Below are 15,268 nucleotides of genomic sequence, written 5' to 3' on the forward strand. Positions count from 1 at the left end.
AATAATAAAAATGCACAGTGGCTGGACGGATCCACAAAACTAAGCAGTCATTGTTCTGTGCAGATCTGCTGGAGATCTCTCCCGCTGACAACAACGGGACCCACGGCAGTATGAACCACATGCTGAGGAACCCGCACCACGTTCCAAAGTTCCCAGCAGAGCGGAGCTCACCCGGCAAGTGTCCGATGACCAGCCGCGAACCTGCAGACAGGCTGGGATGCTCCTGCCCCACCCTGGTGGGTGCTGTCACGATTTTAGATTGAGTTGACTAATTGATGAGCAGAATTAGAGAAAAGATAAGAAAAATAAGAAAACTCTGATTCATGAAACAGATATATGTGCTTATCTTAATGCAACCATTTTTTAATTGTACTTCAATGAGATGCTACTTTATAATGATGAAGTAGTGACTTATTTATTTTTCGGCTTGTCTCTGGGCTGAGTTTGTCTTATAAACCTATCAACACAATCATAAATCCAGCAAAAAATTTGGGTGTTTTTTGCTTATGAGCTTGTCATGAATGAGGCCCAGCAGGGCTGTCAACAGACTTGCTGGGGCCCGGGGACAAGACACCATCATAGGCCCCCCCCCAGCACCCCCCTCCCCACCCCGCCACCGGCTTGTCACAACAACATATGCAGTACTTTTAACGCTTTGCAAGCAATGAAAGTGTCAATTTTCAAATTATTTAATTTGAGATGGACAGTTAACAGGCAGTAATGTGATGTGACACAATATAAACAAACCATTTCCATCTATTGTCCCATGTAGGCTACAATACAATACAACTGAGAGCGCTATAGAGTATAACTAAACATCCTATGCCTGCCCCCTCCACATCCCTGGGGTTATCAAGCCCTCAAACAGTGATGCGCCAAGATTTTTTGACAGCAAAGTCATTTATAACATCAGTGAAATCCAGTTTTTGAGCAAGCTCACACTCAATGGAGAGCATGGCTAGGTTGTTAAGCCTGCCCCAGTAATGCCTCCACAAAGACAAGACAAGGCGCTTTACTTCACACTGTTGCTTTGCGGCGTCTCATCAGCTTTAAAATATGCGCATGAACTCAACAAGTCTTTTTAAATGATGCCCCAAACGTGTGCTCAGGTTCTGAACATGAAATCTGTCATTGATGGCCACACACGCAGACACAAGGCTGGAGGCAAGGTTTCAGGTTGACGACACTCGTAGGATCGTATGTTTCCAGAAGAAAACAACTTCCAGCAGCCCAAATGTCAGATTCTTAGTAATGAGCAGCAGATGAGATTCAAGCCCGCCGTGATCCCACATGCATGAATACACAACAACTGGCTTTGTTCTTTGTCTCCCCTCTTTTGTTTTGACAGTATTAAAGTAATATGTAAAAGTAACACGTATCAGGTTGAACGTTGCTGTCTGGATGTTTGAGATTTCTTACTTCAACCAAAATACCACCCCCGCTCGACGTACAACGGGTTTGAACGTGTTTCTGGCCCAGAAACACAAAGCTTCTAAGAAAAGGTGCTTTTATTGTGTTTGTGTTAACATCCTGACGTAACGCACAGCCCAGTCGACAGAACGAAATGCTGCCGTTGTACGCCACGTTCGAGACATCTCCCAGCCGTGTTTGTTGCAATAAATCCTAATCTCAGCCCTAATCAGGTGGTTAATTAACCACAGTGTCACAACATGAAACTGAAAAAAACAAAACAAAGGAACATCAAGAGAAAGAAACTCTGACCTCATCCTGTTCTCAGACAATACGTCTGTGAGCAGGTCAGCCCAGGTTAAAAATATCACAGGAATAACAGACCTGGAGTCAGTTTCACAATGTTGTGACTGCCCTAGTGTAACCCTAAAAAGCTCCAACCCTGTGAGTAGTGTTTCCGCGGTAACAATCCAGCTGGAGGCCCGGCTGATTCCTCGAACACAGTTGAGCAGCACCTCCCATCAGATCCTCCCTTTCTCCTCCTCCACACCCCTCAGCTGCAGTGTGGGCGAGGCCACGATGTCCCCAGATGACACGAGAAACGTCAAACAACTGCAGTTTTTTCCGGACCATCATTGCCTGAAAAGCAGATGAATGGGGCTGGGTTGACCTTGATTTTTGTCGAGAGCGGTAAATCAGTTCAGCGAGGCAGATGTTGCAAGCTGAAGTCTTATCTTTGTGAGCCTTGGAACGCTACCACAAACCTTTCTTATTAGAAAGACCGATACTGCAGTGGTGTTTTTTCCTGGTTAATCTCACAAAATAAGACAGAAGAAAAGCTCTTCAGGATGTCCCAATCCCAGCACAGACAAACCCAGTACCTCACATTCTACCTCTGAGATCATCCACCTGCCTCTGATCCTTCCAGGAAGGCCTCAAGCTGTTGTGTTGTTGTTTATGAGTCTGCTTCCTGCTTAGTTCCCGGGGACACGTTCTGCATTTTCTGAGAACTCTATTGCAAAACAGACTGCTGTTTCTTCCATTTGATTCCTGCTTTCCACGTGTCTGTACATCTCAGCTACGCTGTGGCTGGGGTTAAACAAAACATGGGAAATGAGCGCGGGCAGGATACTGGGCAGGACACTCTGCTCCCTGCATGGCCCCTTGATGTAAACTGAATTGTCCAGTATGGCGGTGACGCTCAGCTGCTTGTTTTCTTGAGGCACGCTGATATTTTTACCTGAATTGATGAAGGCACACTCACCTACACGCCCCTGTTTGCAGCTTGTCTGTCCCATTTTCTGTGAGCCTCTGCGGAGACGAATCAGCAGAGGGGACTCTCCTCCAGATACAGAGATGTCTTGCAAACAGCCGACAGTGGAAATAAACTAAGCTTAGAACCGTCAAAGCGAGACACTCGGCTCAGCTCGGCAGCTTGCGGGAGACAGAAACAGAAGTTAGAGCAACACAGCGATTATGAGAAAGTTTGTTGATTCTCAGTTGCAGGATAAACATGGAACATAAGAAGTGACGCCGACTGAGTAACAGACACAAGCTGTGAGGTTTGAAGCGCTGCGTTAAAGACGTTAAAATTGCAGAGAGGAACCCTGCATCCTGACAGCTGATGAGATCATGCCGGTATGAAGGGGCGAGTCCTGAGAAGTCTGATCTGAAGCGAATAAGGAGCCACTGAATTGTAATATGGCGTGAGTGACGAGTCTAGCTGAAGCATTCGGAACAATCTGAGTACCTTTCACGCTGGAAGAGACGGACGAACTTTACAGGAATCAATTCGAGAGGAACCAAAGATCTGGACTGGCGTCTCTGCATCAATCCCGGACAGAAAAGAGCTCATTGTGTTAGCGGGGGAAAGGCGCTCTTAGTGGTTTCTTTAATGTGTGGATCAAATGAGAGAGTAGCATCAATGCTAATGCTCCTGTGGCTGAACTGGATCCAGCCAGGGATTAACATCTGGCAGACAGACTGAAACCAGAGGAGCAGCAGAATAATGCCCAACTCTGTTGTGGATCAGGGAAAGGTTAAGTCGAGACCCAGAGCTCCTTGCACATTATATTGATGTTAGAATAAAACTGATGAGGACCAGAGAGATTTGAGACATTTTTAACAACTTAAATTCAAAAAGAAGTTTGGAGCGACTCACCTCTTAAGTGCAGGAGTTTTTCCTGTAGGAAATACATTCAGTGTAAGTTAATGGTATACACAGGAACACAGTCATGACATCCTCACTGTTCACTTACTGATGAGCACCTCCCTCCGTTCTTTCCCGCTCTCCTGCCAAGACACCAGAGGCCCCCTCCTCTTCAGTCCATTGTACAGCACCGCCACTTAGCACAATAATCATTCTGTTTTGGCTCTTTGTTCACACTAATCTGAAAGCCTTTGGAAAATCCCTGATGCGTAAATCAAACTCAGTCTGTGGCGTTGCTAAAACAGTTTGTTCCTCTCTGTTCTGTCCAGACTTTTTTAAATCACTGCGTAAATAACTCCGTCAGTGCAAATTAGGTAATCGAAATGTTGGAAAAGAGGCATCGCAGATGTCGGCACAAAGTCTTTGTGTTAAGGATGTCAAGAAAAGGTTTCAGCAAGGAGTCAGTACAACCAGTTTGATTTTATTTTATTTCTACAGAATTAGAATTAATTAAATGTAATTTAATCCGTTTTAAGCTCGCAAGTCAACACAGTTGGTTTTGTAACCTTAAACTAAAGTGTAAAGAACGGTTTATGTATTGTAAGTGAAATTTCCCCAGCTGGGGATGAATAGTTTCATCTTATCTTATCTTATCTTATCTCAATTGGTGTCACAGACAGACAGGCATAGATCCCAAATGCAGACACAGATGGTGCAGTTCAACAAATTTATTAAGATGATAACCCCAAACTGAAGACTTACAGGCAGACGAGGGAGGTGAGGATCCAAACCACAGAAAAAGTCCAAGTTAGCAAACGAAATCCAAACCAAGGAACACCGACAGGAGCATTTCACACCAAAGGAACGAAGACGAACTGACAAAGACTGAACACATCACTGGAGTGCAGGACACACACAGGAAGAAAACAGGAAGTAAAGCAAAAGATGACGCATGAACCTTCAACATAAAACATGACATTAGGTGTTTTTTTACCTGTACTGTGATGTCATAATTATGCAAGTGTTTGCTGTGGTGGGTAAAAAGCAAAACGTTCACTTTCATGAGCTTCTGTTAACAGCATGTGCTCTGTTCTGCTTTCTCTCTCTGTAGAGTGGAAATGCTGTGAACGGCCGCCTGAATCTGACCGTAGAGGAAAGTAAGGACGCTCCAGTTTGACTGACATGCATTTGTGCTTTCAAAAAAAGTTCTTCTGCACCTTAAATGTGTCTGATATCTGGAATTTGTGGGGTTTTTTTCAATTATATAACGACTGAGTGTGCTTGGAGGAAACTGATCACTGGTCCTTTCATAAATCCTGCTGATTTCCAGCATTGTCAATATTCCACTAAATCTGCTGTCCAACTTGTCCAATGATGGTGATGATTTTGATTCTGAGTGAGCTGCGCTCTTCCTCCCTTCAGAGACAGCTGCGGAGAAGGAGCACATGCTGTTTGGTCGCCCCCGGCTGCTGCAGCTCAATGAGAGTTACTGCATCCTGCACCAGGAGGGATTCATCACGGCCTACAGCCACAACATCCTGATGCCTCTGTGGAGCTCCTTCACCATCAACAAGCCAGTAAGTGTGTCAGCACTGAAGAAAGAACATTAAAAGCACATGCTTTTCATACTAGAATTGTTCAAATGTTTTACATCTGATTCCTATAAAAATACACATAACACAATAAAGAATTGTGTTGATTTTTGAGGAATTTCAAGAAAATCCGATTCCTAATCACTGACATACAGTATGACAAGCTACATTTCGGCTACTGGTAAAATAGCCAAACAAATGCATTTTGCATAAACAGTCAGTTCTGTTACATTTCTGTACATGAAAAACCAGCCCAGATTAGATGTTGCTCCACAGGTTTGGGTTTCATATGGTTTCCAGGGACGATTTCTGTGGGAGAAAGACCACAGCGGCCCCACAGCTGAAATTATGTCTGAAATTACATTTGGAGCTGATTTGTGATGTAATACAGTTTGTTTCTGATGTAAATTCTCAGTAAAGCATGGATATTTCTGTTCCTGTAGACGAACTTGGACCCGCTGCAGCCGGTGACTCCAAACTGTTTGAGGCCTGATGTCAGACTGCAACCATCCCAGAGCGCCTCCTGTAATCAGTACAAGGGTGCTGGGAACCTGACGCACGGCTTCCTCTACCCACCCAGTATGCAAAACCGACACGCAAACAAGTTCACACCATCCACACTCTCGCGTCTCATGCACGCACACACACGCACACGAATATTTACCTCCTGATGAAAAGGATGTGAGCATCTCATCACTTCCTCCGTTGCTATCTGAGCCTGATACTCACATTTGTAACTTCCACAGAATTTCAGCACAACCTCCCCCACTGCCCATCAGCATGTGGCCTCTCATAACAAATGTCCACATCACCCAACAAGCTGAAACACACAACTTGTGTTCCTGCGACAGTCGTCCCTAGCCGGGCGTTAGCTTCTTATCTCCCCCTGAGCCTGGCCCTCATGTCAAAAAACAGCTGAATTCAGCCCACAGAAGGTTTGCGGGCTCCGTTTTTACTCTACTCTGCACTGCATCCTTTTTATTCAGTATCAAACTTCACCGCCGGCGAGACTCCAGATGTGAGCTCACTGCTCTCTGGTGTCACGGTAAAAACACTCGGATGTGAATATGATCCATGCAGGAAATATGTTACACAACAGTTAAGAGATATAGACATATTCCCTAGAATATGTCTAAACAGGGTTGTCTGACGTGACTGGAGTCAGACGTGGTGCAGGTAGAGAGATGGGTGGACGGGAATGAGGTGAATTAAAGCCACAAGTGGCGATAAAGGGCCCTCGCACCTCCGGCTCGAAACGTGGCATACTGCCCCCCCCCGAGCCCATCATCTTTTCCTATATGACCAGATCATCGTATTGACCTTCTTTGTTACCGGGCAAACAGATCAGAAGGGATATGAGCTACAAAAGTCTTTGCACAGTACAGAGACACGAGTGAAGTAAGCGATAGAATAAGATTGTTAAAATCTAATTGCAAACTTTCCAACATTTCAATTGGCTGCGGAGGCTGTTGTTGAAGTGCATACCACTATTAGCTTCTAATGATTCCCACCTCACACACACACACACAGACACACACACACAGAAAGAGAGAGAGAGAGATAGATAGAGAGAGAGAGAGAGAGATGAAGAAGAAGAAGAAGAAGAAGTAGAGCAGGCAAATAGCAGCAGACAATAGGCGAGTGGAAGAGCAGGAGGAAGGCATTGGCCTCCTGCTGTGAAAGCAGGTGTGAGATTTCAGAGAGAGAGAAGGAGAAAGAGAAAGAGAATGCCAGTGTAATGGATAAATATCAAATGTAATAGATAAAGTATTTATCAGATCAAATACCAACAGCGGCCATTTGTAGTTAATGATGCATGTAGAGCATTTGTGAGAAAAAAGTCCTTCCTTGAAAATGTAATCTATATCATGAAAACATTCTCATCTAATTTGCAGGAAGAAAGTGACGGCTAGTGTTATTGTAAAGTTGTGGCAGGAACGTAATTGCTTTGCGCGGGCCTGGCACAGACTCAGAAAAGCCACTCATGGAAAATATGTAATATATAATGAGATCTCAGTTGTGGGTCACATTGTTCTTGTACTTGGGACAACAATCTTCTCTTGTCCCCGCCCTGCTGGGTGACTTGAGAAGTGGCATCATACACCACAGTACCAGTCTTCTCTGTCTCTAATTTACTGTGGTGGAATGACTGATTTGTTGAAGTGATAGACAAGCATTAGATCTTGTTTGGATGTTATGTTTTTATTTACAATCAAAGAAATAAGACATTGTTGAAGTACAAAGGTTGATGTATTTAGATAATTCACTTTGTTCAGGTACAAAGATTGTTGTGTAGACATATGTTTTCTAGAAAAAAAAATATACAGAGGAAAAGCACTCACATTGTTGTAACATAACAGTAAATATATTTTTATGTACAAATTGGATATATAATAAGTTAACTGGACATGTTTGAGTGTTGAGAGTGAGAGAGTGATAGAGAGAGAGAGAAGGGATGGTTGTTGCACAGTGAACAACTGTTTGAGGCCTGATGTCAGACTGCAACCATCCCAGAGCGCCTCCTGTAATCAGTACAAGGGTGCTGGGAACCTGACGCACGGCTTCCTCTACCCACCCAGTATGCAAAACCGACACCCAAACAAGTTCACACCATCCACACTCTCGCGTCTCATGCACGCACACACGCGCACGAATATTTACCTCCTGATGAAAAGGATGTGAGCATCTCATCACTTCCTCCGTCGCTATCTGAGCCTGATACTCACATTTGTAACTTCCACAGAATTTCAGCCCAACCTCCCCCACTGCCCATCAGCATGTGGCCTCTCATAACAAACGCCCACATCACCCAACAAGCTGAAACACACAACTTGTGTTCCTGCGACAGTCGTCCCTAGCCGGGCGTTAGCTTCTTATCTCCCCCTGAGCCTGGCCCTCATGTCAAAAAACAGCTGAATTCAGCCCACAGAAGGTTTGCGGGCTCCGTTTTTACTCTACTCTGCACTGCATCCTTTTTTTCAATATTAACATCCCTTCCATTTCCCTTTTCATGGTCAACTCTGTCTCTTAAAATGACATTCACACACAACTAATATGTTTTTTAGAAGGAAAACCTGATCAGTGTGTCCAGATTGTGTTTTCTATGAGCATTTAAGTTGTAAAGAAGCTGTAGCTGTAGCAACGTAATATTGATTAATTAATACATTATGAAACTTGCTGTGGTTCTGTTTAGGTACTTGGTTATGGTTAGATAAAGATCTCTTTACCCAAACTCTGAACTTTCTCTAATTTCAACCAAAGTGTTGCCTAAAGCTAATGTGGTAGGTAGTTGTGGTGTTCTGGTGGTTGGTGGTGTCTTCCTTTGGAATGGGGTTGATGATGCCTGGAATTCAATAGCATAATGGGCAAGTTATTGCACTTATGTTGTGTTGGATGTTGGTTGTATTGGTGGGACATGGTGCATTATATTTATTTGATGTAGAAACTTACCAAGGGGTTAGTTTGTTGCTGTGAAATCTGGTTGTATGCTGGTGCTTGGTTGTTCTGGAAAAAAAACAACAAGTTTTTAGTTGAGTTGTTGTGGTAGAGGTTAAATATGTAGTTATGTGTGGTGTAGATGTTGCAGGTGTACCATTCCTGGGGTTGGGATGCAGAGGTGGCTGGTTTGTTTGGTTGGTGGTTGGCAAGGTAACGGGAGTTGTTGGTGTTCCTGTAAGAGACAAAAATCAGGAATCAGGAATCAGGAATCATTTATTGTCATTACACAAGTTTCCAAGTGCTACGAAATTCTGTTCGGTTCGGAGGACACAATGGCACAAAAGACAGTAAAAAATAATTGACATGGGAAGACAGGGACAGGAGAACCACGATGCAGCCAGAGGGCGGCGCATCGCTTATAACAAATGAAAACAGGAGGGGAGGGAGAGGAGAAAAAAAGCTAATCTCAGACTGTGCCGCTTGGGCACAGTCTGAGATTGTGGAGATTGTTGGCGACAAATTGTTTTGGGAGGGGCTGACACTGGAATTTTCTGTCTGCCCTTGAGTCTCTCTGGTAGCTTGCTCCAATATTTCTTATGCCAATTATGCCACTTCGCTGGACAGATACCAACTTGGCCATATTCAGCTTGACTGATTCAGTTAGGCTGAATCTGCCCGGATACCAGTTCTGGCCAAGTTGGTCTCCGTCCAGCGACTGTGCTCAGAATTCGCATCCAGTACGACTGAGCTCACAAATCGCTTGAGTCTGAGTGCTGGCAGCCCTGCACATTTCCTCAATCAAGGCAGCCAGCGTCTTCCTTTTTAATGCAATAGATCAGGTACCCAGCAAAGCCAACAGCAGAAAGCCTGAGATCATAAATCCAACGCAACGGAAAGACCCGACAGACACACGATCCTCCACCTCTCCCAGGAGTCCAACGTGTAGCCGGCTGCAAACGTTTCGTCAGGGCAGGCAAGTTCTCCTTCACACATCTTCATTGTGGAGAAAATATTGTCAATTGCATTGAGAGACCAGCTGACCAGATCCATCATTTTTGGATTTGGAGGAGAATGCAGAGAGAGGCTCCGAGATAGTTTAGACAGAGACAGCACAGGACAAAGAGCAGTAGCAGGGTAGATAAGGGCAGGGAGGGAGCGAAAGAAAAAACGGCCGCCTTCCTCGAGAGCCGAGGAAGAAACCAGATGAAAAAAAAGATGTTATTCGAAGAAACAGTTTTGTGGAACATGTTTTTGTATTAATTTATGTCGATCAGGGGGCAATGTGCAAAAGATGGTGTTGGGTTGAGGTGTATGATGTGTGTTATGGTATAATTGAAGTGTTATAATTTGATGGATACCTGAGGGTGCTGTGTTACAGTAAGAAACAGACGCACTGTGTTTGTAATGTAGTTTGGGTTGTGTTGGCTTACCTAATGGGTCTGATCCAAAGATATGAACCACAATTTTTTTGTAGTATGCACAGTCGTTTTGTGATTGTTGCAACTCCTTGCTTTTTTGTCGAAGTTGGCTCTGAAGAAAGCGAATTTGCTGTTGGCTTGCGGTTTGTTGTCTGTGGTATTGGGTCAGCAGGAGTTTGTTGTCTGCCATTAAATCCAAGATGGTTGGTTGCAGGTCTTGTGGATTCAGCGTGTGGTCGTTGGTTTGGTACTGAAAAGTGGTATGATGGTGGGTTAGTGTATGACATGATTAGAAGACATTACGTGTTGTAGTTCATTTCTTGGAGGTATGATATGTTTATAGGAAGGAGTCTTACCAGGAGCAAGGTGTATCCTTTAAGAAACTGGTCGATTTTGGTGATTCCAGTTTTCGGGATCTTGGATGGTGAAGCCATAGTTTTTCTGTGTACAAAAATGAGTTGATATAATTGTCAATTGTATTTACAGAAGTGATGTGGTATAGTTTGTGTTGGTGGTATTGGCCTAGAGGAATTGTGTAATGAAAATGTTTGGAATTGATGTTTGTTATTAGAGAATGATAAATTTGGGAGAAAGGTGTTGGTGTGTGTTAATGACATTGAAATGACATTACTTTACTAGTTACTGCATTTGAAAAGCAACTTCACTACTTCTTACTTTACTTTCCCATTTCTTAATTTACCAAGTAGATACAGGACAAACATCACAGCTCCATCAACACTTAGTGTTTAGTGTATAAAGCTGGTTACGTACAAAGTCACAAACTCTTGAACTCTTTCTGTGTTACCTGCTTCTGTGCTCCAGCACTTGAAAAAAGCTTGGCCTGTTTAAGCGGGGTCGGCTGCTCATCGACTCCTGCAGATGACCGGCAAGGATTTTTTTGCACAAGTTTTGAGTTGCGATGCTGGGCCCAGAGTGCATTTCACTCTTTTCGAGCTATAAACTGAAAATAGTGTTTCCGTCTCAATTTCCCTTTCTCCTGTTCGTACCGTACGCCCCTCCCGATCTCTATGCAGCAGGCGTCGCACAAGCACACAGACAGCATGCACATAATTCCACTTAGAATTGGTCTTGTTGAGTTTGTTTAGGCACTTTGTTTATGGATACATTGCAATTAATGATATAGGAAAATGGTAGAAATGTTATTGTCGTAAAGGTGTAGTATTTTTTTTTTAGTCTTTTGGTTAATTTATTATTTCAAATTGAACTTTGGTTGTACGCCTTTGTAGGTTAGGTGGTAAACTACAGAATGGGGCATGCAATAAACAATGGCCAATAGAGTACAGGAGTTCTAGCGTGGGTTAAAAACTGTTGTGCAACTTTTAATTTATTTACTATAACTCCCTGCTGCCCCCCCCAACACACACACACACACACACACACACTCACTCCCTGGCTGGACTCTGAAATGCACCCTGCTGATTCTCTGTTTGTCCTGTACATACTGCAGAATTGACAATAAAGCTAACAATAAATTGACTTTTTGACTTTGACTTTGTAATTGAAATGAACTTACTGTTTGTTGGGTTGTTCGGATATGGAGGTGAAATGTTGTAGAAGATTGTCTTGTCCAAGGCTGGAGGAAGTGGTGTTGGCTCGAGTCCTCTTCTGTGTAGATCTGACGAGTTGATTTGGAAGTCCTTTTGTTGTCTGTTGTCTGTATTTATGCATGATCTGGTAGGCAAGGGTAGGTGTGGTTTATGTTCAGGGATGACAAGATCTCAAGATTGCTATGGCCATTTCAGGACATTGTACTTGTTCTTTTGCATAAACTTCTTGTTGAATTTTGATCTGTGCAGTGCAATCATTGTCCTGCCGGTCTGTCTAAAATTGCCACAGCTCTTGCTTTGTGACTGACTCTTCAACATTCTTTGACAAATCTGCTGATATTTGAAAAGAATAGTGAGGCCTTCAACTTTAATAAAGTTTATAGTGTCTTTTCAGCCATGGAGACTCAGAATAGAATGCACCTTATGCCAGATTTAATAGAAATTAGTTAATTAGTTAGTGTTTTTTTTTTTTTTTGCCACACACACCTTCCTTTGTTACGGGCAAATTACTTTAGTTCAGGAACATCTGACCACAGTATGATCTTCCAAAATGCTTTTAGCATGTCCAGATGTACTTTTTGTGCAAGTCATACAACTTATTTATGATGTATACACAACAAAGCCTTTTCATGAATCACCCATCCAATGAGTTTTTGCCTTGTGAAAAGTATACAATGAAGGACCCCTTTAGAAGTCAGCAGTATGGATGTATGGTGTAGGACAAGTACATCAAATACAACATTTTTAGTACTTCATTCATCTACCACATGGTGGCACTATGCTATATTTTCATTTCTAAGACATAGAAATGTTCATAGTCATAATACACATTACCCTGTGAAGGCACAGCATTGGGAAATACTGCACACATTTTTAATTTTTTTTTTTCTATTTTCTAAAAAGATACCTAAATTCATCGAGCCGCCATCTTGTTTTTTTACGAGATCCCAAAAAACCCTTGGCAATTCTTCATCGTCAATGCCTTGAGCTCATGTGGACAAAAAAATAGGCTCATCGGATGTACGGTGTAGGACAAGTACATCAATTTCCATTGTATGTAAAGCTGAAAAAAGTACAATTATCTCACTTCCTGTTGGTCGTGGCCATGGCATCATATGACCTTACACACCCCCATAGAAGGATTAGTCTATCCATAATTTGTACAGTATGCCAGCCCCGCCTCTTTATCACGTTAGGGGGTGCTATCGAGCACCTAGGCCCCGTTAGGGGCGGGTTTTTTTTGTGTATGCCACCGTACCAAACACCGGTGCAAAATTTCCTTCGAATTCGCACATGGCAACCCCCTCAATTGCCTAAACGTCCATGGAGACAAAAAATAAAAAATAAAAAACATTACTAAAGTAGTTCGGAGAATGTATGAAGGGAAGCAGCACAAATACACAATAAAAACCCAGAAAACAACAAACCCAGACAGGACTGAGACACAGTTGCATTAAAAGAAATAAACATTTGTTGGATTAAACTGGAAAAAGAAAGAGCTGTAGTTTCCAGTCAGTGAAACTGTGATCTGCAGGAATCTGAGTGAGCTGACTGCTGGCTCAGGAGGAGGAGGAGGAGGAGGAGGAGGAGGAGGGTTAAATGAACACATTTACCAGCTAAAGTCCAAACATACACATCCTGATGTCACTCTGCTATGTGCCCACCGGCTAACAGCCAAGTGTAGTGTTACTGAGACACGTCCACCACATGCATTTAAAACCACCAGCACGGTCTCTTGAGCATCTGGCCAAAGCTTTAATTCTTGTCTCACGGAACAGGCCTCATGCACATCCTCACTTTCCATTTCGTGTTTGATGTTGTCTCCTGCCCTGCCACTCTCACTTCGTTATGTGGGCTTTGTTCGCATTTTAGGGCTATTTCACAGCAATTCCTGTGGGCGAGGCGTCTGCTCTGTCAGGAGGACGAGTGGTTGGCTGCTGGTTGCCGTGATAGCTGATTCATTTTGTGTCAGAAGTTTAATTTCAGAAATTAGTATCTGCAAGCGATCTGAGTCAGTTCTTACCAGACTAGGTGGTGCAGGATGTAATACATGCTAAGTCACGCCGGACTTCTAGTTCCTCCACACTCACTACTTTTACTTTCTTTTCTTTTCTATGCAGAATACAAACTGCACACATTTTAGTCTGCTTCACATACTTTGATGTTTCTCTTCCAAAGAAAGGTCTCTTGTTACAAATCAGCTTACAACAAGTAGCACAGAAGCATGTTGTAGGAATTGTACTCTACTTCCTTGGCATCACCCTGATTAGCTGCACAGTACTATGGAAACTCTGCAGAACTGTCCTCTTTGTCCTCCTGAGAGCGCAATGCAGTATGTCAGAGTGATTGAAACCGACCTAAATTAGACTTTTTTATACCTGTGATGAATATATTTTCAGAAAAATTAATCACATATTTACTGAAAAGGATATAAAGAGGGATTCTTCTACAAGCACAGATCTCTGGAAGGCCTAAACAGTGATATGTTATATATTGTATGTTTTCAAGCCCAGTGAAATGCAGCAGAGTGCTGAAACTTCTTTAAGCGAGGTTGAGGTTTAATAAAACAGAAGCATTAAGTTTGAAACAGAAAACCTCCTCTGTTCATTTCAACGCTCTGTCGTGTTTCTGCAGATCTGAATCAAACAGTGGACCAAGAGTACGACGCCCTGCTGTTGAGTAATGTGGTGCCAATGTACCCCGAGTTTACCAGTAAGTTCTTGGTTAATATCACGACACGAACTACGCTGGACATTTGCAAAGTTGCCTCGAATTTCATCTTTTCTCCTCTCTTCTTTTAGAGATCTGGAAGTACTTTCAAGGCACCCTGTTGAAGAAATATGCCTCCATTTACAACGGCATTAACGTGGTGACAGGTCCCGTTTTTGATTACAACTATGACGGCCAGTACGACACTCCAGAGCAGATCCAGCAGTAAGTTTAACTCACTCACTCAGCAACAGCTTTGTCTTTTTCAAGACAAAGTTCTGCACCACTGCGAGCCAACTCAGAAAATCACATTGGAACGACTGAAAATCTAATCACATTAACCCACCATGAGATATAATGCCCCTGTGTTCTGAGGACACTTCATGTTCATCTTTTTCATGCAGATGTTGAACAGAAGATGCCAGAGAATGGACTTAAATTGCAGATAATCCTATATTATAATGCTTATAATGTGTGCTGCATTACCAGTCAAAGTAAACAGACTCTGGGTTAAACTGCCACACTGTAAAAGGTGGAGGATTGTTAAAACATTCCTTCAGTGAGTGCCAGTGCTCTAAGAAACATGATGCTTCAAAAAAGAACATAATGGACTTGTTGACCATGATTTTGGACTCCTGTGCTCTTTTGATGTTTCATTGCACTTGCAGCTTTGCTTTACTGATGAATGAGGATGTATGTGCTTTTGTGTGCCTCTAGGTTTATGTCGGGTACCAGCATCCCCATTCCAACACATTACTTTGTGGTACTGAGCACATGCAAGGACTCCGAACAACCAGTGGCCTCCTGCACCGGCGAGCTGCAGACCGTGTCCTTTCTGCTGCCTCACAGACCGGACAACACGGAGAGCTGCAGGGTAAGAAACCTCTGTCCAGGATAATGTGGGTTGATTGTCTCAACCCTCCTCCACTGGACACCTCACACCGGGCCAGAGAGGTACACTGAAACTCTTTGTGTGGCTCAATA

The 15,268-nt window shown here is 43.2% G+C and overlaps 1 protein-coding gene and 1 long non-coding RNA gene across 2 annotated transcripts in view; one reads left to right on the forward strand and one right to left on the reverse strand.

Moving 5' to 3' along the window:
- The window catches only part of LOC121619985 (ectonucleotide pyrophosphatase/phosphodiesterase family member 3), a 34,597-nt gene that overhangs the window by 17,585 nt on the left and 1,744 nt on the right, over positions 1-15,268 (forward strand). The window contains exons 17-23 of the mRNA XM_041955921.1: positions 64-236; positions 4,671-4,716; positions 4,982-5,136; positions 5,595-5,730; positions 14,210-14,287; positions 14,377-14,509; positions 15,002-15,158. Of these exons, the coding sequence (XP_041811855.1) occupies positions 64-236; positions 4,671-4,716; positions 4,982-5,136; positions 5,595-5,730; positions 14,210-14,287; positions 14,377-14,509; positions 15,002-15,158 (878 nt within the window). The remainder of the gene's footprint in view (positions 1-63; positions 237-4,670; positions 4,717-4,981; positions 5,137-5,594; positions 5,731-14,209; positions 14,288-14,376; positions 14,510-15,001; positions 15,159-15,268) is intronic.
- Positions 7,388-9,610, reverse strand: LOC121619115. Its single transcript, XR_006007515.1, has 4 exons — positions 9,512-9,610; positions 8,744-8,821; positions 8,602-8,655; positions 7,388-8,494 (listed from the first exon to the last, which is right to left on the reverse strand). It is a non-coding gene; the product is annotated as an uncharacterized LOC121619115 (long non-coding RNA).

Source organism: Chelmon rostratus, chromosome 16, assembly GCF_017976325.1.
Source record: "Chelmon rostratus isolate fCheRos1 chromosome 16, fCheRos1.pri, whole genome shotgun sequence".
Taxonomy (NCBI): Eukaryota; Metazoa; Chordata; class Actinopteri; order Chaetodontiformes; family Chaetodontidae; genus Chelmon; species Chelmon rostratus.